Source organism: Myotis nattereri (assembly GCF_964212035.1).
Source record: "Myotis nattereri genome assembly, chromosome: 2".
NCBI lineage: Eukaryota > Metazoa > Chordata > Mammalia > Chiroptera > Vespertilionidae > Myotis > Myotis nattereri.
Window position 1 is genome coordinate 138,855,774 of NC_138076.1, and position 23,615 is coordinate 138,879,388.

General features: G+C 35.4%; 1 protein-coding gene across 1 annotated transcript in view; it reads left to right on the plus strand.

The window, feature by feature from the left end:
* PPFIA2 (PTPRF interacting protein alpha 2) overlaps positions 1–23,615 on the plus strand; it is a 471,528-nt gene that overhangs the window by 404,028 nt on the left and 43,885 nt on the right. The window contains exon 23 of the mRNA XM_081084175.1: positions 8,779–8,872. Coding sequence (XP_080940301.1) covers positions 8,779–8,872 — 94 coding nt within the window. The remainder of the gene's footprint in view (positions 1–8,778; positions 8,873–23,615) is intronic.

Here is a 23,615-nt window from a genome sequence, read left to right on the forward strand (position 1 = left end):
TACTCTCTTCAGTCACTTCTGAGTGTCCATCTGGTTTTTTTATTTCATTTTATTTCTCAGTTTTCTCTTTTTTTTCTTTTTCCTACCAATGAAAATGGAAGATAAGAAAGGATGGCACGGAAAGCAATGTGGTTGAGGAATGATAATGTCCAAGAACCAAGTCAAAATTTTGAATCATGTCCTAAGATTTGGAGCTGTTAGTTGAAGAGTTTATCTCATAGGGAAGAGAAATACATATTAAGCTGAGAGTAGTTATGCTAGATGGTATGGAGGAATAAAATTGTCAAAATAAAACTATGAAAATGTTCACTTGGTTCCATCAGGAATAATAAATGACAAGGAAGGAATTCTTAGTAATTCATAGAGAAGACTATTTGTAAAGGGGTGCTATTTGCCTTATATAACAATTTGAAAATCTAGGTTAATAAGGGAGAAACTTCAGATGTGGTAGATTAGTCAATGTGACTACACTGATAGCCCCTAACCATGAAGGGACACATTTAGTATACTACATATAATGTATGTTTACAGATGTATTGCTAGCAAAAGCAATATGTACATGGAAACCCCCCATACATACAAATATACAGCCTTTCCTTTAAAACAAAACAAAACTATTCAGCATGTTCCTGGCCCAAGAATGTTTGCCTGCTATGTCCTATGTTTGTCCTATCCAAACAGCTATAAACAGGGGTTCTGAAACCCAAGATCCATGAGTATGCATCAGTAATTAGAATCCTGACTGGCTTGATTTTTAATTTTATCAGAAAGCATTAACCTATTTTGAAACAAAACAAGTTAAGCTGTGTTAAAAATAGCCATGTCAAACAAAGCTTGTTTGTTTCATTGACAAAGTTATTCTGTAACAGAACAGGAAAGGTAGTGGACAAGATGTCAAAACGGGGTGTGGATGATGGAAAAATTATGTGGCAGTTATAATTGGTTGAGTAACACTGCTGTAATAGTGCCAATCAATAGAGTGATGCAACCTAGCTCAAGGTTTCTCATGGCTTGGTTATGACTCTTTACTCTTCTTGTTCAGCACATCCCCTAATTGCTTGGACATAACATTTCAACAACACAGATATCTGATTTATGGATTACTAATATGGTTATGAATCACAAATTTTAAGAAATAGACTTATTCCTAAGCAATGTCTAAAATGTAAAATATGGAAGCTCATAAATATTCGATTCTAAACATTTTTCTAAGAAAAATTCAGATATTTCATGTGACTCTAAAGTCAATATATTAGTCAATAAAGATAGGCCACGTTGATTGACATAGCATTGGGACAAAAGAAGACTTTTCTATTCTACTCCACTGTGGTAAGTTAACAGCCAAGGAATAGTATTCATTTCTGTTTACTACACTTTTAGAGGCATAGCATAACCTTAGAGCAGTGGTCGGCAAACTCATTAGTCAACAGAGCCAAATATCAACACTACAACGATTGAAATTTCTTTTGAGAGCCAATTTTTTTTAACTTAAACTATATAGGTAGGTTCATTGTTATTAACTTAATTAGGGTACTCCTAAGCTGGTCTTTGCTAAAAACGTCCGACTGACACCCCCCACTTCTTCTAATGCCACTTCTTCAAAATAGACTCGCCCAGGACGAAAACCGACTTCTGTGCATGGGCCACGAAGTTTCAATCGCACTGTACATGCGCGCCCGCATGTGGTATTTTGTGGAAGAGCCACACTCAAGGGGCCAAAGAGCCGCATGTGGCTCTCAAGCTGCGGTTTGCTGACCACTGCCTTAGAGGAAGGTTAGGGGGGAGTATTTAATCTCATGTACAGGATTGAACTTGTGAGAAATAGACACATAGATGGGTGTGTTTATTCTTCTTGCTGACCCAAAGGTATGGCTGATTGCAAATATTTGAAGAGCTCTTTTGTGGAAGAGCTGTTGGCTTTTTCATTGTTAAATGAGGGTACAAAGCTAGAACTAAAGTGTTAATCAAAGATAATCTTCATCTCAATGTAAGAAAGAAGTGTCAGAATTATATCCAAAGAGCTGGCTTTTGAGGTAAGGCCTTCTTCGTTACTGAAAACTAGGTAAAGTATAAAGCAAAAGCTGGGTAAATACTAGGAAAATGTATTGTCGAGGGGATAGAAGCATTGGAAAGATAGTTGGACTGGATGACTTCTAAAATCTACTTCAAATCTAGTAATACTGAATCTATGACACTAACATTTAAGCCGATGTCAAACAACATTTTTTTAATAAAATATATACTATCAATTGTTTACTATAAAATGCATGTGTATTTTTAAAATTATAGACTTCAGAGTTAGACAATATCTAAGATCATGTCGTGGTCCACATTCTATAGTATGTAAAAACAGACGAGTTTAATAATGGTTAAGGGTATCAGTTCCCAGCTCTCACTACCTGGTCTAGTGCTCCAGACAATATACTCTTGGAACTGTTTTAATAAAAAATACCTCATTGATCTCCTAGTCCCGTGGAACAAGTTTGGCAACTTAATGAAATTAAAAACATGACTATTTCATAAAGTTTATAACTTTTTGAGGATATTGCACATAAGTGCATAAAAATTAAAAAGTAATTCAAGGTAACAGTAAGAAAGACATCATAGAATACAGTATAAATTTTTGTTATTAAAGATACAGACATAATGTAAGAAAGGAGTTCAGATTATCAATTTTCTCTCCCTAGATACATTTGATTCTACTAGGAAAATCTGAGTGAAATTTTTCTACGGAATTGAAAAGGTGTACAGCTAGGGTTTCAAATAGAACTGATGCCTGAGAAAGGGTACTGAAGTGACATGAAATAAAAAAAACTCTAAGGGGAGTGTGCTAGAAAAGAACTTGGGTCTTTTCTGTGGTTAGTCAGGAAGTGGGTTATTGGTTGGGGTCAGGAATGGGAAACCAAATTATCAAGCAAAGGAAATGGCTGGGCTAAAGATAAAGTTACTTAACTGTGGAGAGATTGGAAATGCAGAGCTCAAAAGGCAACTACTTGAAGCAGAGCCACGCACACAAATTAAATGACCTAAATTCCAGGGTCAAGTATCCAAGCAGAGGCTAGGGGTTAGAGCAATCAAGTGCTTTGCGAAGAGGCAGTTAACCTAAAGCTTATGAAAATGGTGATACCATGTGAAGACAAGGTAGAATGTTAAAGCATTTATTGCTTCTGGGGGAATCATCTGCTCCATAGGATCTTAACATTCATTGGCTTACTACCTGGGAAACACAGTTCTCCCAGGTCTGCAGAGAGCACTAATAATAATGACTACAAAGAAAAAAAGAACGGAACACACATGACCAGCCTAGCTGATGTTAACAGTGAGGATAAAGACAAGAGGCCATTGACAGACATTGCAAGAGAAGGAACCATAATCAAGAACAAAAAGATCTTCAGGAATGGAGAATTGGATAAGTAGAACCCAATATAGCAAAGCTGAGAAAAATGAGTAAAAAGAACACTGTCCCTCAGGGGAGCACGACCATGCCTTTCCCTTCCCTCTCCTCCTCCCCCAGGCTCCTGGCCTTTGTCTCTCCTATGCTCCAGAGGCTTTTCTTTGGCTTCTGTAACTTGTTTCCTGAGCCTGCTGGCTCACTTCTAAGATCTCTGTAATTTTCTAAATAAACTTTCTTTTATAATCTATACTAATAAAAGGGTAATATGCTAATTAGACCAGATGTCTTCTGGACAACCATCTGAATGTCCTTCCTGACAAACCCATGCCTAAGCAAAGCTGCCTGCCATCAGTCTCAGGGGCGCCAGTGGCTGCTGCTGTGGCCTGGGAGAGAGGGAAGCCACCCACCAATGGTCCCCTGTGTCTGCGGCCAGCCCAGGAGAAGCTGGCCTGGGTCCTGGGTGCCTGCAGCCAGCTGAAGGAGGGAATCCTGGGTCCCAGGTGTGGGGCCAAGGCAGAGGCAGTTAGGGGTGATCAGGCAGGCAGGCAAGTGGTTAGGGCAGCTGTGGGCAAACTACGGCCCGCGGGCCAGATCTGGCCCGTTTGAAATGAGTAAAACTAAAAAAAAAAAGACCGTACCCTTTTATGTAATGATGTTTACTTTGAATTTACATTAGTTCACACAAACACTCTATCCATGCTTTTGTTCCGGCCCTCCGGTCCAGTTTAAGAACCCATTGTGGCCCTCGAGTCAAAAAGTTTGCCCACCCCTGGGTTAGGGGCAATCAGGCGGGCAGGGAAGCAGTGAGGGGTGATCAGGCAGGCAGGCAGAGGTGATTTGGGGTGATCAGGCAGTCAGAGGTGGTTAGAGGTGATCAGGCAGGCAGGCGAGTAGTTAGGAGCCAGCAGTCCCAGATTGTGAGAGGCATGTCCAACTGCCAGTCCAAGGATCGGGCCTAAACTGGCAGTCGGACATCCCCTGTGGGGTCCCAGGTTGGAGAGGGACTCTCCTCCTGTGCATGAATTTTGTGAACCAGGCCTCTAGTTTGAAAATAAAAGGAAAATATATTAATTTTGAACAGGGAGAATCCCCAATTAAAGACATATAAAATGGATATATTATTGATTTTTTTAAACTACTTTTACAAATATCCTTTAAATGAATATGAAAAATAATACATTTCAGAGGCATTTTGCCTACTAAATTGCATATCCCTTTTATTTATAGCCATCTGCCAGATTGTATTAGAATTGTCTGAACTCACTGACCTGCTATAATCAGCATAATAAAGAAAATTATGTCATCATGACAAAAACAGACTCAAGATTGCACCAGCATTATTTAGCAAGCACCTTTCTACACATAAAATTTGGGTGGCTGTGCTCATCTTTTCCAAAAAAATAAAAAATAAAAAATAGATTATTCCTAGATGCTATGGAACCAACAGATACAATATAAACTTCACAAAGTACCAGTTAGAGATGACTCATTCTCTGCATGGTGAAAGGGCCTTTTTTTTTTTTTTTTTTTTAAGAAATCAGTATTTAGCTTCAACTGTGAACATTTTTTACACATTCTCTATGAGCCTGGCACTGCCTAGATGCCTCCTCCAGAGAGCTAACAGACATGGCAACAATTAAGTAACCATTTATCAATTCAAGTGTAAATACAAACTAATAAAGAGAGGTCCAATAAAAGAAAGATGAAGCAACTGATCAGCAGCAGTTTATAGTCTTAATGTCTGTAGTTAGAGCTCCCCCCCCCCTCCAACCCCTTTTAATACAGGTACTTCGGCTGGAAAAAAATGGAGAGGCAGAAACCTTAAATTGCAGAATTGGGTCAGAGATTTCTCTGGACTTTTTTCTCAAGGGCCATCATGAAATAAATTATTTTGAATGGAGTCTAAGGCCCAGGCAACATAGAGATATTTTCCTTCACCATCCAAATGAACAAATATCTCCATCTAGTATTACTCATAGATCTGGGCATAGGAGGGTCTTTCCTTGAATTCCTCAGCCTGGGCCTTAGGCAACCTCACACTTTACAGCACCTTTGTTGAAATTCTCTAAGAGCTTCCCTCTGGTGCCTAGGAGAGGCTGGACTGGGATGGCTCGCTGGGCAGGGAACCTTCATTGAAAATCTAGACTCGAGTGGATCCAATTGCTGGGAGCATTGCAAGTTTCCATAGTGTCTCAGACCTTAGGACCAGTATCATCTAATATAACTAAACCATGCGGACCAGGGTGCCTGTTTCTCCCCATCAGGGTGCTCTCTACTTCTCTACCCCATGCCTGGGTTTGATAAGATGTCCTACTGAGCCCAGAGACTTTTGCACTATGCAATTGATCTGGACCAATGACCTCCCCTGGTTCCAGGAGGGTGCCCTCACAAGTGAAACATTCACTTCTGCTGGCCAGAATAATATTATATAAGATTGAACCACTAAATTGTTGCTGCACTGATTTGGGGTTACTCAAAGTGTTTATATAGAAAATGGGCTGGAAAAAAATTGAATTGGGCCCCTCACACTCTAGGGCAATTCCAAGACAATTCTCTAACAATTCCAAGTCCTCAAGGGCCTTGCAAAAGTATACCTGAGTGAAAAATAGCCCAGAAAACTTCAAAGATTTTGACTTGGGCTTTTTGTATGTGCAACTACTAAACCACAGACAAGGTGATACATACTTTGTTATCTGAGTATCCACTGAATCATGAGATTCAAGCCTTTTATGACTAAATACCCTATGCCATGAGATGGGTGGAGTTAATGTTGTTCTCTCCACATTCCTAAGGAATTTTCTAGAGGAAAAAGTCACCCACAAGCCAGTGTTTCTCATCAGGGGCACTCTTGTCATTTTCAGAAGGGCAAGCTAAAGTATTCTCTACTCATCAATGTTTAGAATCTTTGTCCCCTATTTAATGAATATCAGCTGCACTTTGCAGTCATGGTGACATCTAAACATGTAGCCCCCTCTTTCCACCAACATAAGTGAATATTTACACTCACACTTATCTCCAGTCCAAGAGTCAACAGATAGATAATGCAAACCGCAAATGTGAGTCACATATGTAATTTTTAATTTTTTAGTAGCAACATTAAGAAAAGTGAAAGGAGACAGGTGAGATGAATCTTAGTAATAAATTTTATTGAAACCACTGTAAGAAAATGTTATTTTAACTGTAATCAAGATAGCATTATTAATTAGATATTGTATATATACTTTTGTACTAAGTTTTCAAAATCTTATGCATATTTATAATGAAGTATTTAGTTTGGAATAGCCACAATTCAAGTGCTCAATAGCCACATATGACTAATGAATAAAAGTGGTATTAGATGAATAGATATTCCCGAAGTTCACACTGCCATAGGAGCCTGCTGATGCCTGGGACAAAATGAGACTGACTTACCTTTACCAGTTAGGTAGCTGATCAGGTATGTAACAAGATGTACCTGGGATTTATGGGACAGCTGGGTCAAGTCTATGAAAGAATGTTCTTCTCATCTAGCAATAGTTTAATTGGGCTAAAAATGCATGTATTTACCCTTTTAATTCTGCTTAAGGGTACCTTTCTACATATGATGCATAAAAATAAATTTACCTACTATATTAAATTGTCATTTTCTACAGGCATTTTTAAACCAGATGTGTCCACAAGTCTCTATTCAAAGGACCTTAGGTTTTGAAGTACTCAGTGTATTTCCAAACTCCTCATGCTTTTTATTTTTATAATTTTAATTATGAAAAGCAAAATTTAAAACCTATTTTTTTCTAGATCTAGTTTGACTCTCAAAATCATTTTAGAGCTTTCTTTGTTTCTCTTCCAGAGTTTTCATTGTTAAAAATGTTCTTTTTCTATCATTGAAATCTAAGGTTTTTAATAAAGTTAACATCAGAATTTAACTGTTATTCTTTGTTCTGAAGAATAAGAAGCCTAATTGATCCAACCACCTGGTGGCTGGAAATGTCTCACTTTTTTGAATGGGTCTACCTCATCAATCTCTATGTCCCCATGTGTACTGTGAAAATTTTGTAACTTTAAAAATGAATTAATCATTTACATTTAAAGAGTAGAATTTTATTGCTAATTGCAGATTGTGAATAATAATTTATGGATGTACAGTAAGGCAAGTATACCAATGAGAGAAATAAAATGAAAATATTCATTCACTGTGCATAATGGAAAAATCCCATGATTCAAGATGATCCCCAAGAGTGCCTTAGTTAGGTTTGGGACAACTTTACCATTGATACCTAAAAATGAAAATCTCTCATAATAAAAAAAAGTGTTTAAGTATTAACTGCACGTGTTCATATTTGAATAAAATAAATTTTGGTCCCCAAAATTCCTCAGCCTGGGTCTTAGGCAGCCTCACACTGTTGATCATTATATCCCACATATGGGTGAGATCATGTGATATTTATCTTTCTCTGACTGGCTTATTTCGCTTAGCATAGCATTTTTAGATTTTTCACACAGAATAAATATTAAAGAGAAAACAGAGCCCAGGATTAAGTTATCATTTTTTATTGTAACAAATTCTGTATGAATTAATTACATTTTTAGGGATTCTGAATTAAATAATTATATTGGAAAATGTGTAATTCTGTGCTTGATGCTTTCCATATTTTTTTCCTTTTTCCTTTCATTCCAAGGTTACATATATTTTATATACTCCAAAGCCAATAAAATTGCCACTAACCCAATTAATTTTTTTATTTACTGGATAAAAAGAATCCTTTCAAGGGGCTTTTTGAAAATAGACTTAGAAGTTTTTCCAGGTATTATAAGATTTACAAAACAAAACCTGCCAGAACGTATGAAATTCTGGAAGTAAAGTTTATACTGGGTATAGGGATCATGCAGATGAGCAAAAAAGGATTCCAGAAGCTAGAAATGAAAAGCTTTTAGAAATCAGGGAATGCCTCTCCATTCTCTTGTCTTGGAATTGAAGACATACACCTGAGTTTCTACTCACTGGACTATCAATTAACCCAATTATATAATAAGTCTTTTAAAAGTTTTAAATGTTGAAAAACTCAATACTCCACAAATATTTGCTCTTATTTTTTATTAAAAAAAAAAAGTAGAAAAAGGGATGACGAGATTTTCAAATTATATATTCATGTGTTTATCAGTGTTTAGGCCACATGTTTTATGCTGCTGAAGTACCATAGTCTAACAGTAGGTACTATTTTTTTTTCATTCTCTCAGTGTATGTTTATGCATGTTGGTTTGGAAATATAAACACACTCAACAAATGTGTGGGGGGCTGAGGAGGAAATGTGGTAGTAAACAGTTGCTCAAATACATTTTTAAGAACTTAATTGCAGAATTGACACAATATGTTTAACCTAATGTGAATAGTTCCTTCTTCACAGGAGGCTTCATGGAGACTGAAGCTGCGGCTCAGGAGTCCCTGGGGTTAGGCAAACTTGGAACTCAAGCCGAGAAGGATAGAAGACTGAAGAAAAAGTAGGTTTGGAGATTTTTTCCCCTCCCTTTTTAAACTTTAATTTACACTTTGTCATTGCTTATAGGGAATTTAAAAAGAGACTAGTTGGAAGAATATAACCGACTGAGGCGGATAATGCCCTGGTATTTCCTAAAACTATTCAGTGCTCGAGTTTCCTTGTTCTAATAGGCTAGAGTTTGAAATAACATTTCTCTAAATATAGTTATTTCAAAACACAAGTATATTAAAATCTTTAAATACAGCCTTACAAATAATGTAGTAGTCTGTTTGATGTGACATTCGGTGCTGTACTGTATTAGTATGATACAATGAGAGAGTATGCCATTCATCTTTGTGTTTCTTCTCATGACAAAGTATCTCCTCTTAAAATGGAATATTTAAAAGGAGAAATTCCTCCGAATGATTGAATATAAACTAATTTTAGACTTGCAGCAGATTGTTGTACATCTGTCAGGAAACTGATAGTATATCTTTTCATTCACATATAATATGGAACATTTAAGTACCTTGCAGAATTTGCAAATTTTGAGTCCCACCAGCTATTGGAAAGCAAGTGGATACATAAATAACCTTTTTTGAATATGTAATAACATTTTCAGTGAGGAAATAGCACCTTTAGAATATATTTTTAAAAGCTAAAGAATTTCTCTTTATTCCAGAATCTAGTGGCTGGTTACTCCGCAACTGTTCATGGCTCTAGTCATCATCATTGTAACAGAGATTCTAACATAGATGCTCTCATGGTTATAGCATTCAGGCTAATCAGCTTACTTCATATATTGCCAGCTCACTTGCATTGCAGATGTTTACTAATAAGGAGGAAATATGTACTTACAAGTTGCAGAACAATTCACTAGCTAAGTTGTTTCATTAATTTTCTACTTATAAAAATTAGGTATTCATCCAAATTCAGTAGAAATACTGTGCAGAAAGTAAAAGTAACATTGAAAACATATTTTTAATATACAATGAAATGTTCAGTAGCATTCCATTCTAGCAAATATTTTCTTTAATTATCTCTCAAAATGTATATTTAAACAATACCATAATTTGCTTGAAATCTCTTAATTTTATTTATTCCTATCAAGGATTGTTATATTCAATTTTATGGTTATATATTGAGAGAGAGAGAAATTCAAAATCTTCTTTGATAGATTCTTTAAAATTTATTTCAAGTCTAAAGGATTTTTAAGTTTATTCTCTGAAAATTACTTTACATCTAAAGGAATAAGAAGAGTCAAAACCCAGTCTGGCTAATAGACTTGGTTTACTTCTCTTAAAAGTCATTTTTTGACCAGTTTTGCTCAGTGGATAGAGCGGTGGTCTGTGGACCTAAGGGTCCCAGGTTTGATTCCAGTCAAGGGCACATGCCTGGGTTGTGGGCTTGGTCCAACATGCAGGAGGCAGCCAATCAATGATTCCCTCTCATCATTGATGTTTCTATATCTCTCTTCCTCTCTGAAATCAATGAAGGTATATTTTTTAAAAAATTATTTTTTATTTTTCCCTCAATGAAATATTTACATACAATGGCAACCTGGCCACCTTTCATATTGCATACAAGACTGATATTGAGGCTAACATTACATAGTTCATTGTTTTTTTATGGGACCAAATTAAATGTCTCTTTCGATAGCTGCTAAAGTTGAATATCCCAATTATACAATGATCATAAAATATTTATTATTATTAGCTATTATTAACTTTACATACTGTTGGATTGATTAGATATCAATGTTATGGAATTATTTTTCAAATCCTACATAACCTCATAGGCAGAAACTGATTTTAGTTCTGGATTGGGTTTGAAAATATTACTATGTTTGACTTTTGAGTTTATTTTGCAATACGTTTAGGCAAAATATGATTTTAAAATATATAAAATAGAATACTTGTCACTAATATAAGAATAATATGAAAAGCATTATTTAATATAATACAAACTAACATTTATTAGTTAATTATTTTCTATAGAATAATAGTACTTGGATTAAAGTGAATCCAATGAAGTTAATTAATGGAAGAGAGTATTTATTTTACTATTGTTTATCCCATAGTAAGAACCCTCTGACCATAAATATATAACAAGGATGTGTGAGATGTATATGTAGTGCTAACACTTATTCAGGACTTGCATGACATTATACTGTGGTTTCTGGGTTACTAAAGGGTGAAGTGTTTTCATGTGATGAGTTATATAAGATAGACAAGATAAATTATTCTTAAGTTTTCTAAAGTATTTAAAATTTTATAAAGGAATTGGCAGACCTGGAGAAAATTTTTATTTTTAACTTTCCTAAGACACCAGGTACTTAAAATGGACAATCTGTGATTCTTAATTTGGGAATAATTTTCTCTAAAGATGTTAGTTATGGCACATTTTTAAAAACCATACGTTCATAGAGCAATATTCAAGACATTCTGAATTTTTCCAAAGTTCAGAAATCTGTAATGTTGCCAGTCCCAAAAGAAAAGTCTAATTTGAGGTACATTTAAAATCCAGCAAACTGAGCACACAAGACTTAGAACAGCTTACTAGATCTGTGTTCCTACTTTATTATAGTTTAACTTTTCTTTCTGGTACAGGCATTTGTTTTTCTTATGTTTCTAGCTATTGTCCTATGATGAGAAATAGAAAATCAACAATACTGGATCTGCTAAAGCACCCACTATTCAAAAACATCTTATCAACCTTCACCTTTCTGAGCTGGGTATGATCATGCAGGTGCTATTCTTTCATCAGAACATCTAACCTAGCCTAAGTCAATCTATTATTATTCTTAAAGTTCACATTTACTATGCCTTATTTCTGCTATACTTTCCTTTAAAACTTAAATTCCTTAATTTTTTCCAGCAGGTTTGTGTAGAGTGCTGCTAATACCAATAATAATTGTGTCAAACTGACAGTATAGCTTTGAGTACTTCACATTAATTTTTCTGGCCTTCACCCTTAAAATTTGTCTTATTTTTCTGTAGCCCACATGGTATAGCTCCTAATCTTTAAGAATTTAGTCACTTATTATTCTTATTATAGATCTCGGTATTAAAAATATGATTTCTAACAATTTTCTTGATGTCAAGTCCCTCTGGAGGGTCACTATTTTCTGAGATCTTGTCCATCAACTTCTGTTTGATTTAATTGGACTACAAGCACTTTCCTGATTTAACACAAACTAAACATCTCTATTTCTGAGGCTCACATTACAAACAACTGGACCTAAGAACTTGTCCTCTTTCCTTGCATACCTATCACCTGATCTTCAAGAATGTGTTTCCCTTTTTTAGCTCTCCAGCAATGTTTTAGGCTAACACCTAAAATTACTTGTTCAAGCTGGTCAACCACAGCTACAAAAAAATAACTGCATGACATAATAGGCCCTACTGTAGGGCCAAAAACTTACATGGTCTGGCACATCAAAAACCTCAATTTCTGAATGTTCTTTGACTGCATGAACCCCTGAATTTCACTTAGAATATAGATGTGGTATTTTAGGACTCAGAAAATGGAAGCTCTGCTCTTTGACTAAAGTTTAGAATCTATTTGATGCTAGACAAAAGAGTCAGACAATTAGAGACCACAATGCCAGCTTTATTGCTAACAAAGCTGTTAGAACATGACTTAAGTATATGGGGGGAAAGGGTTTTCTAAAACTGAATCCCCAGATTTGATAAACTTACCTGACACAGAAAGAGTCACAGGCTTCCAAAATGCACAAGTGTGGCCCCACGCCTCCTTCAGAATAGCATCTACAATATCCCGAGTCCATCAATACGTTAATCTGGAATCAAGGACCATAAACTCACAAGGAAGGAGATGAAATGTTACATCATTAGCATCTTTGCCAGAAGAAGAACTTTCTGAAATACCAATGTCAAATGTGTCTGTATTAATGTCTCACCAGATTTCTTACCTTACTGTTCTCTCCTGGAATATATTTAACTGCCAATTACCCATATCACCTCTCTGGGAATGTGATGATAGGGTGTGTGGCAAACTCCCTAAATACTTAGAGTTCTGAAAATATATTATACACCTAAAATTAGTTAATAATTGCCCAAACTGTAAAACTATTGATTTAAAATAATTTTCCCTCAAAAATTTGAAAGTATTACTCTTCCTGCTTCCAGTTTTGCCCACTGTCAATTGCTTGTCATTCTTTCATATTTAACATGTAGGGTTTCTTTATACACATTCTCTCTCTCTCTGAAAGTTTAAGATTTTTCTCTTTATTTTTGAGGTTCAGAAATGTTATAAGCATGTTTATAATCAAATGTTTTTTTTATGTTTCATTTTCTACTTTATACTTTTAATCTGAAGATTTGTTAGACTGGACTATCTTACACATATTGACCTAAATGACTTTTATTTCTAAATTCAACTTTATTTCCAAGAAACTAATTTTTACAGATACTATGGCATTGAAGATGAACTGGTCTGTTTCAGTAGCATTGCACCTGCCTAGCACTCAGGACAGTCCTTGACAGGCAGTGAACACATTAATCCATGTATATCCAGTGGATGGTTAGTTATCCCAGAAATATAAATTCTGAACATATTATATCAATTTTTTATCTGCTGTCATTTTCCCCTAGATTTTAACACTGTACAGTTTTTTACTAAAACATATATTCATGCTGAAATCTGTATCTTGAGATGAATTCATATACAGATATCAAATAAATATTAATATATTGACTAATTTATCATTTTCAATCTTTAGTTATAATATAGATAATATATTATTATATGTTTTATTTGCTATGTTCTCCTGAATGGATGTCACTGCTAAATAAAAATGGGCTTATATTTTAAATCAATTTTTCAACATCATTAAAACAAAATTAACATTCCAACCCAGCTATCAGCAGCATCCTCAGAGAAGAGTTTATCCTTGGAGCATGGCAGTCACAGTTAATCACTATCAATGAATCTTTATGTTAGAGCTTCAAAGACATAAAAGTGAAGCTCTGTAGATTTAGTTAATTTATTTCCATTGCAATCCTAAGGGTCTCCTTCAGTGCATAATCATTAATGTGTTTCGAGACTCTGCACTTTTAATCTTTGGTATTTGGAAGGCTCCGAGATTAGCTATCTCTAAGCAAAACAAATGTCACTGCAAATATTCATAAAGGTATCACAGAAATTTCACAACAGTCTTTCACTTAATAAATATTTATTAAGGGCCTATATGCCAAGTTAAATTTCAAAACAGGTTGTGCCTCAGAGGTTAATTTGTAAGACATGTTTTGGAGGCTTTGAATACATTTTCCCACCTAAGTAATGCTGTATATATGGAAGGTAAGTGTCTTCGCTTGCCCCACAAATATCTATTTTTTTAAGCATGGTAGAGGAACTAAAACTTGTGAGATTAAGCAAAAAGAGGAATTCTCTGGTAGGGTATTAGAGATCTCAGAGATTGCAGAAACAACAGAATCAGGACAACTTCAAAATTTTAACAATAACAAAGTATTAAATATTTCTCTAGAGTGTTGTCAATACTCATATATTCTATTTCACATTTATAAGTTCGTAGGCGAAGCATCTGATTGGCCCAATTAATAAAAGATATTTGCACTTGGCTCAGTTGGCTATAGTCAAGGGTTCATTTAGTTACAGACATGGCTATAAGGGAACACTCCTGGGCAACTGACTCAAAAGGATCTAATAGTGTAGAATTTTCAGAACCTAAACACAAGGTTCTCAATATTTCTCTCTCAGAAAATGTGTCCCAACTTCCTAGTTGGAACTCTGGGAATGTGTCTTCTGTACCAGCACAAACCTAGAACAATCATGGCCTTGCCATCTGATCATGGATGGTCCTGCCTGGTTCCAAACAAGGACAGTTGTAAGAATTCCCTGGAACCTAAAAAATAGTAACACCCGAAGGCTAAAGGCTCAGATGCATTGTCTTAGGAAAAATAAAGCTAAGGGAACCAAGTGCTCTCTCTATATATTTTATCTATTTAGGAAAGAAAAAAACATATAGAAAGAATGGAGTTGCTATTTTGAACCCACAGTACAATATTAATAGACTAGAGATCTGGTGCAGGAATCCGTGCACTGGTGGGGTCCCTCGGCCTGGCCTGTGGGGATCAGGCCAAAACCAGCTCTCTGATATCCCCTGAGGGGTCCCGGATTGTGAGAGGGCACAGGCTAAACCAAGAGATCCTACTAGTGCACACATCTGTGTACCAGGCCTCTAGTACGCATATAAGATCTTTGGTTAATCTCTTCTCACTTCCCTCCCTCCACTCTTCCCTCTGAGATTCATCAGTCTGTTCCATGTTTCCTTGCCTGTGGTTTCCACTCCTGCATTGAGTATCTGCCCTCTTGTGGTCAGTGTGTGTCATTGCTACTGGTCGGAGAGTTGAATGGTCAGAAAATAGGCCAGTCGCTTAGGCTTTTATATAGAGAGATTACAGAGGAAATAGAACAGAAGCCTTAGAAAGTCTTCATATTTTCTGTCCATAGAAAATATAAAATAAGAATTAGTAATAGGAAATTAAAACTCAAGATAGCTACATGTACTGGAAGAAAGACCTTTTCTAAATTAATTTGTATTGTTTGTCTTGATTGATACTAAAGAGACAGACATGAAGACAAATGATTGCACTAAGTATTTCAGGGGGCACTGTCCCTTCCCTAAGTAACTGGTCTTCTAACAGAATGAGAAAAGTGCCACAAGCCTAAAGCCATGTAATGTTCTTATTTAAAATATGTTCTCCAAGTTAAAGATTGTTTCACCTCACTGTTAGTTTTCAAACTAAAGATAAAACATTTATCAGATCATCACCAAGAATAAATGGAGTCCCTTAACTATAAACTGTGTCCTTAAATTTTTCAAACTTAGCTGGACATGCAGATCAGGAAAAATGCTGTGGAAACACTGTGTGTTGAGTTCAGCAAGATATTTCATATACTTTTTAAAAGATACTTCTGAACATGGGTTGAGATTAATAAAATGCACTTATAACTGATAGGATGGTTGTAATCAGAGGGGCTGAAGAAATTAATTTTTGACTGAGTGAAATAGAAGGTGGTCAACTCAGCACTTTTATAAATGATTTAAATAAGAATAACAGTTTTATGAAAGCTTGAAGTTAGAAGACATAGTCAAGTTTTTTACATAAATACAGTACTTTTGTTTAACACGTTAAGCGTCGTGTCAGTCATTGGTACTGACGCTATACTTTCTGTCCAGACCAGCCAGTCACTGGTGCCGCCAGCTTATGGGTGAAATCGGATATCACGGGCTACATGGAAACAGGCTTGGAGCTTAACATGTTAAGGAAGACCTTCATAAAGAGATCCAAATCTAACATGATGAAGTTTAATAAAGGCAATTATATAATTCTGTATCCAACTTCATTACTATACATATTATTTGTGTGTAAGAGGATGTGTATAATTTAACTTCAGCTCCTAAGAAAGTTTTTTCACCAAAAAGGACAAATTAGCAATGTCGGACAAAGAAGTTAATGACTTTCAATATCCATAAAAGCAATTAATAAGTCCAAAAATCTATGCACTGACCGGATCATAGCCAAATATTGTGTTAATTTCTGGGACATAAGCTTGAAGCAGATGTATTTGAGGCAGCATATATTCTGAGGAAATGACCAGTATAGCAAAATGACACCAAACCATTTCTCCATGGAGTGTTATAAATAACTAGGAATATGTGGAGTGTAGACAGCAAAGATCCAGATGCTGCCAAGCAGACAAGAAATCAGACGTATTCTTTAAGGCTTAGTGATAAAATCTTGGGCCAAAAGCAGAGGTTATTACCAACAAATTTGAGCTAAGTCTATGTGAGAACTGATAGTGATCACAGATCTGAGAAGAAAGAATTGACCACCTGGAGTTGTTTCTCACTTTTCTGTCCAATATGGACCTGCCAAGCATATGTATGTGGTAAGATTATGATAAGGGAAATTCAAATTTCATACATGAGATTGGGTTTTATGCTCTTTAAATTGCCCCTACCCTGGGGTTTACTATGTTCTATATGATTCAGAGAACTGGACTCAGAACCTCTGCTTTTTTAAAAACACTTGCAGTGCTGCATATTGTAGGCACTCAAATTATATTTTCTGAATAACAAAGTGTGTGATTAGAAGCTGGGTGGGAAAGAACTCTAGGGTAAAGAAGAAAACCTAAGAAAATGGAACAGGTACTAGGGCAATGGCCTCTACACAGAAGACTAAACCAGAAACCTGGGTTTCATCCCTATTCTCCCTTTTTCTTCCTCTATGCACCTTCATGTACCACTATCACTCTCACCTCTGTTGTATACTATCAATCACTCTCCTCTCTGTTCCTTCACCTTCATGTACCGTCGCTCCATATACTAGCTCTTTAAAAATCTCTCAAGCATGTTGATTTTCTTCTTCTCTTTCTCATACCATTTAAAACAATCTTTGTACTTCCAGTCTTGCCTTCCTGTAATCTATTCTTCACACTTCTGCTCAAGAGCTCTATCTAGGTCATATTTTGTAATCTGCCTGAAATTCCCCAATCATTCTAGCAGCCATAGGATACATTCCAAATGCCTTTATGTAGTCCATAAATTCCTACATTATTCAGTCCCTATTTATCTCATCAGCTCTGTTTTCTCTATTTCCCATCATGCACACTATGGTCTTAATATGCTTAATATCTAGCTCTTGTTATGATTACTCCTATATCCTAGTGTGCATGTATTCTGTTCCATTTCCTCCTCATCCTTTGTATAGTAATGATAGTAATCTATTCATATGTATTAAATATTTAATAATCACGTGGAACAGTTATGATATGCTAGCTATTATTCTATACATTTTAAGTTGTATTATATTTTAATTTTCACACCTTTGGTTCCCAAAAGTGCAGATCTCCTGAGCCTATATTGCATCTGAATTTAAAGAATATGCAGTCCAGCCGGAACCGGTTTGGCTCAGTGGATAGAGCGTCGGCCTGCGGACTGGAAGGTCCCAGGTTCGATTCCGGTCAAGGGCATGTACCTGGGTTGCAGGCACATCCCCAGTGGGAGATGTGCAGGAGGCAGCTGATCGATGTTTCTCTCTCATCGATGTTTCTAACTCTCTATCTCTCTCCCTTCCTCTCTGTAAAAAATCAATAAAATATATATTTAAAAAAATTGTTTTAAAAAAAAGAATATGCAGTCCAGTCTTTCAGCTGGACCTTGAATACTTTATATAATTTAAAATGGTCTATATAGGGAGTAAAAAAAAAAAAAAAACAACTCTCATTCTCTTTATACTCTGAAAAAGTAACATATATTTTCCTTTTACCCAACCTCATCCCTCCCTTCAAAATGTTCAACAAGTATATTCAAACCAAATAAATACTGTACCTTTTTAAAAACAAAGATAGGTAGTTTCAAAACACAAGATTTAGCCATGTATATAATTGACTTTTTCTGACATAATTAACCCCACATAATATTCCAAAGCTTAATATAACAATAGTACTGATCACTAATAAATAAGCAATATACAAATGTAAATGTGTGCTTGAGTCAATCTAACATTATTTATTCCAGTAAAACTTAAAAAGTCAGTGTCTAATAACAAGGATGATTTAATTACTTTTTTAAAAAGAAAAACTGCCACTAATTATGGTACATTTAGATAAATGCTGACATCTTAATCTAGAAAGAATTCTCCATATTTTTTTCTACAAATATAGGATGTTGCATTAGCTCTGTATTGTATTTTTCATATATTTATTTAAAATTAGCCAGTCATGAAGCAAGTTTCTTTTCCTTGTCTCCACGTTTCTAAGAAGGGTAGTGAGCCTTCATGTCCTATTGCTAGGGTTTTATTTAAAAAGTCTTTACCAAAATACATTTCTTTCAAAAATATATATGTATTGTATATATGTATATTTTATGCATACATACATATATACATACCATCAAATGTGCTTCCTTCTAATTCTACATTATAAAATGCTTCATTTGGGTTAAGTTTGCTAGGCAAAAGAATAACAAGATTCTTAGAAGAATTAAGATTCTTAACCTCTTTTAAAAATATCTCTAAAAGCTATTTGAAGTCAGCATTAACTTGAAAGAAACGTTATTTCTAAAGTAGTGTCATGATGAACCATACTTAAACCTTCTGAAACATTTGCTTTTGTATACAAGGATCAGAAGAAATGTGCTTGGCTGTCTATTTCTATCTGTGTGCCATCATGTGACTTTCTATATAAAGCCGCTCCTGCCATTAGCCTGGGGTGCTCTTACATCCACGGAGCTCGCTCCGTCTCAGCACGGCCTTGAAGTCTCAGGGCTTCCTCACTTTCAATATTATTCTCTACTCCAGCTCCCCATGGTCCTATGCTGAGTCTTGTCATCATCCCGAGTCATTCTGTTACAAAGTACTGATTTAGGTATATCATTCCTCTGGGACTGGAGTCTCCTCCTTTCAACATGCTTTGTGGACTTCTTCCACTGTCATCTTTATAAACTTCTGTCCTCTCCTCTTTCCCTTTTCTGTCCTCTCCTCTTTCCCTTTTCAGCTTAGATTCCATGTCCATAATTTCAACACAACCAAATATTCCTAAATTTTTTTACTTCTCTTTCCTTTGCTCATATCCATGTGTCATAAACGCAGCCACCATTGAATTGTCATTCTCCCTGTCTATATTTGGGCACCTTTGTGCTTCTGGAGAAAATCACAGCAAGGGAACTTGCACCAGCTTCATTTAGGATTTCAGCACTGCCCAGTAATCCTGATATGTTTCTCTCAACAGTTCTACTCTCTGCAACTTATGTTAGAGTCCTCCACTCTGCTTAAACCTGCATCTTCTGCAAATGAGCTCGCATTCTACCTTAGAAAGAAAGAATAAAGAAAACAACTGAGTACTCTGACTTATTACTGTCTAATGCACACTAATACTTGCCCTAATCCTGTTTTGTTGTGTTTTATTATTACAGGAAACTAGGCTTCCGTCTTCTTACTTAAGGCCGTCCCTTCCCATTTTCTTAGTTATGTTGAGCCTATTACTACTTGCTCTTAGATCTTCAAATTCTGTTCTCTTCTGTGTATGGCCATCACCATTCAAACATTCTCAAGTTTACACCATTAAAAAAATCCTTTCTTCATTCTACTTTTCCACTCCAGTTATTACTCATTCACTCCTCAACCTGGTGCTAATAACTGATTTAAAAATATTTCTGAGTTATCAACTTGAACCTTCAAAAGCGAGAGACAATTGTATTCCACATATAAAGCTCATTTCGTGAATTATTTCATGTGAAATATGAATTATTTTACATCCACAGTTGACTTGTTTATAAACAGGTGAAAGCCCAGTCATTTAATAGGTGATCTAGAAAGAGAAAGTAAGACAACTGACGTTTAAGGTGCCTGTTCTGAAATATAAGACATACGTTAGCTGGTAATGTCTTCTTGTTGTGCGGATGTTCCCAAGGAAAACATTATGCCAATAATTAAATTAGAACTTATTCATTAGATGGTAACTTAACTGTCTCTTTTCTATGTCAATTAAAATTTATTTGCCTATTTCTTACAGTGGTCTTTAACTAAAGAACATTTATTCTTGACAGAATCTCTCTTGCTATTATCATAATCTGGAGTGGAGAGGAAAAGAATAATGAGGTTATATGTAACTGCAAATAACTGCTTGTAGGAAAGAATGTATTAATTTTTAGAGTATAAATTAAACACTTTATCTTTGCATATATATCTTTGATACAAATTTATTACCACAAAAATATCTGAGTTACTTATGACAATAGCTTTCTAGTTTTTGCAGACGATATATTTTAGAAAGTCATGAGCTGAAATACTTAATATTCTAAAGTGAGATACCTGTTCAAAGTGACTCTTAAATTAATTGACCATGGAGGAGATGAAAGTTTATAAAAAGTACAAGAAAACAGATAACTTACACAAATTAATAAGAAATATAGTAGAACTTAAAGCAATACTTTTTAATTTGTGTTTATCATTTGTTTTCATAACTTCTCATGTTTTGTATTTAAGATATTTTTTATTGGTGCAAATTTTATATTTTCAAAAATGATAAATGAAGATGTGAGGAATATTAATATTCTACTTTATGCAGATTTAACCTGCTTGTTTTAATGGAGAGCAATTTCTAGGTAACTGGTAGGCTATGGAAGATAATTTTGTCCATGGTAATAACTGGCCCAAATTTTGGGGCCAATTTTTGTATAAAGCTCAGAAATTGCCTTGTTTTCAAAGCTCATGAAAAAGTTCACAGGCATGTTGACAGGAAAAACACCTTAATCACTTAGGAGCTATTTCTTTTTTGTTTTAATTTTCTTTGTTGTATGTATGATGTAAAAAGTATGACTTAACTTGCTTAAGACATTGTGGTGCCAACTTGTTTGGACAATTATTTTTGTTTCTTTGAAAATTTAAAGAGCTTGCCCCAGCTATTCTGGTACTAAGGTCAAAGAATATACATTTCTTGTGATGCCCATTTAATAAAGTAATACATGGTTTCTCTGAATGAATGCGTTTAGAGAGGCACGTGCAGGGTGTTCCATTGCCACGACAAGTTTTTTCTTTATAGTGATTATGCAATAATCAAGAAAAATCTGATTTGCCTTATTTCTGAGATAGGAACTCCTGCTTCATATTTTGTTACATTGAATATATTTTATGAGTTGTAGTAAAAGTTTTATTTTTCTGAGAGTTAGTCTAGTATGCTTGTCTAGAAAATTTAAAATAATATTTCCATGGCTTTTTGTTGAATTATTTAAATTCCATATTTTCCCAGTGCCTCTACTATATCCAGGGAACAAGTGGGCCCCTTCAAAGATTACATTTAAATCAATGTTGTTTTTGTGATGATTTCTGATAATATTGGTGAACCAATCTCATTCATTATTTTTCCTCATAGCAATATTTATAAAGTTCAGCTCAAATAAATGTTTCTATTGAAAGAGATTCAATTGGCACAAACTCAACACTTATTCTGCCAGTTCAGATAAAGGAAGAAGTAGGGTGGCAAGCAAAAAATAATATAATTATTTTATACTTTCTCATGTTCTGATTACTGGCCCATATCTATATACAAAAAATAAAAAATACTAATTATTATAGCAATTGTTAGAATAATAAAATTATGGACCTGGAATGCACAAATGTATTTTTTCCCCAAATTGAGGAAATTCAAGATCAGAACCTGCTAATAATTTTGACCTAATCATGTGTGAGAACTAGAATACAGACCTCTGGTTCAAACCAGTTCTTTCTTCAAGTTGCTGCCTCTCCGGAAGCCTGCCGTGCTTCTTGAGCTCTAACAGTGGGCTTATACGGCTGTATAAGCCATGCCGTGAGTTATTTGCTTCTACTTGTAAAATAACCCAGAAGTGCACTGCGGCAAAGAGTGTCCTTTGACGGGTGCTGATTTCCTCCCGGGGTATACCAGAGGCTGGGGAAAAGGTGGCCACGCATGTTTCAGAGTGGCTCATTTTCAAGAGACAGACTTACTGGTCAACTGTTAGAACTCCCCTCAGGCTGGTCATGCTTTTGGACACAGTGAGTATGTGTGTCATGGTGAAATAACAGTAAGACACCATATCTTTCTCATATTTGAGCTTTCACACATCTGAAATAATGCTCTTATTTTATTCCACGGCTTTCTTTGAATTGAAATGTATGCATTAACATTTGTGTGCTTTTCTTTTCCATCCATCCTTCTCCATCTCATGAAAAGCACATCTGGGTAAGTTGAATCACCATGGCTGGTGAACATGTTTATTTTCAGCATCATCCTCTTTTTGTTTTATCTTTGGTATTTCTCTTTTCAGTTGTAACACAAGCTGCACTGCCTCTGACCAAAAACAAAAATTGGGAAGTGTATTTATTTCTACAGCATCAAAGGAATCATTGGTTCAGAGAAATGTTCATATTTGAATTAATTATGTTGGCCTTCTAGGCAATTGTGTTTTGGTTCTTTGAGACACATGTCAACAGATATCCAGACATCATCTCCCCTAGTTCTCAAGTCATTCTCTGTGAGCTAGTGTGGCATTCAGTGAGGCCTAAGTAATAGTTGCAGGCTGTTCGGGTATTTTCAACTGTGCTGCAGGACCAGCTCTACTGTGTGTTTCCCCGTGCTCTGCGCTTCTGCGTTGACATTGTAGTCGAGAGAGAAGTGTTGTCAATTGCTACAACTGCACTAACATGAAGAGGGAAAGTGCTAGATCTCCCCTAGTTGCTTCTTTACACTCAGGTTCCAAAGTCAATCTTATTTTTGGTTGAACCCTTTCATTTTGTGTTCTTTCCATTGTTTCCTGCATATGGGTTAATGTTTAAGGCTTTAAACATTTATACTATCTGGATTACAGTTTCAAATTTTTACCTTTTGAATTAAATTAGGGTATGCTAGTTATTCTTAAAACAAATCGGGCTTCAAAGTAAAACAAATTATGCATAATTTTATAAAATATTTACATTGGTGTAAACTTTGCTTTGGTAACCTGGGGGACTATTTAGCACACTTTAGATGGGGAGACATATTGCTCTTAAATTCAGAGCCAAAAGTTGGGGGAGGAGTAAATGAAATAGCTACTAGGAGATGCAATTATCCAGGAAGCTGTGGAGAGTTTTATAATTGGCTACATGGATATTTTTGATACCAATATAAGGTCATGTGCTTTATAATATTACTTAGTTCACTAGCATGGCTTATATTTGTTTTATTTTCTTCTATAATTTCAAGTTATACTTATTGCTACT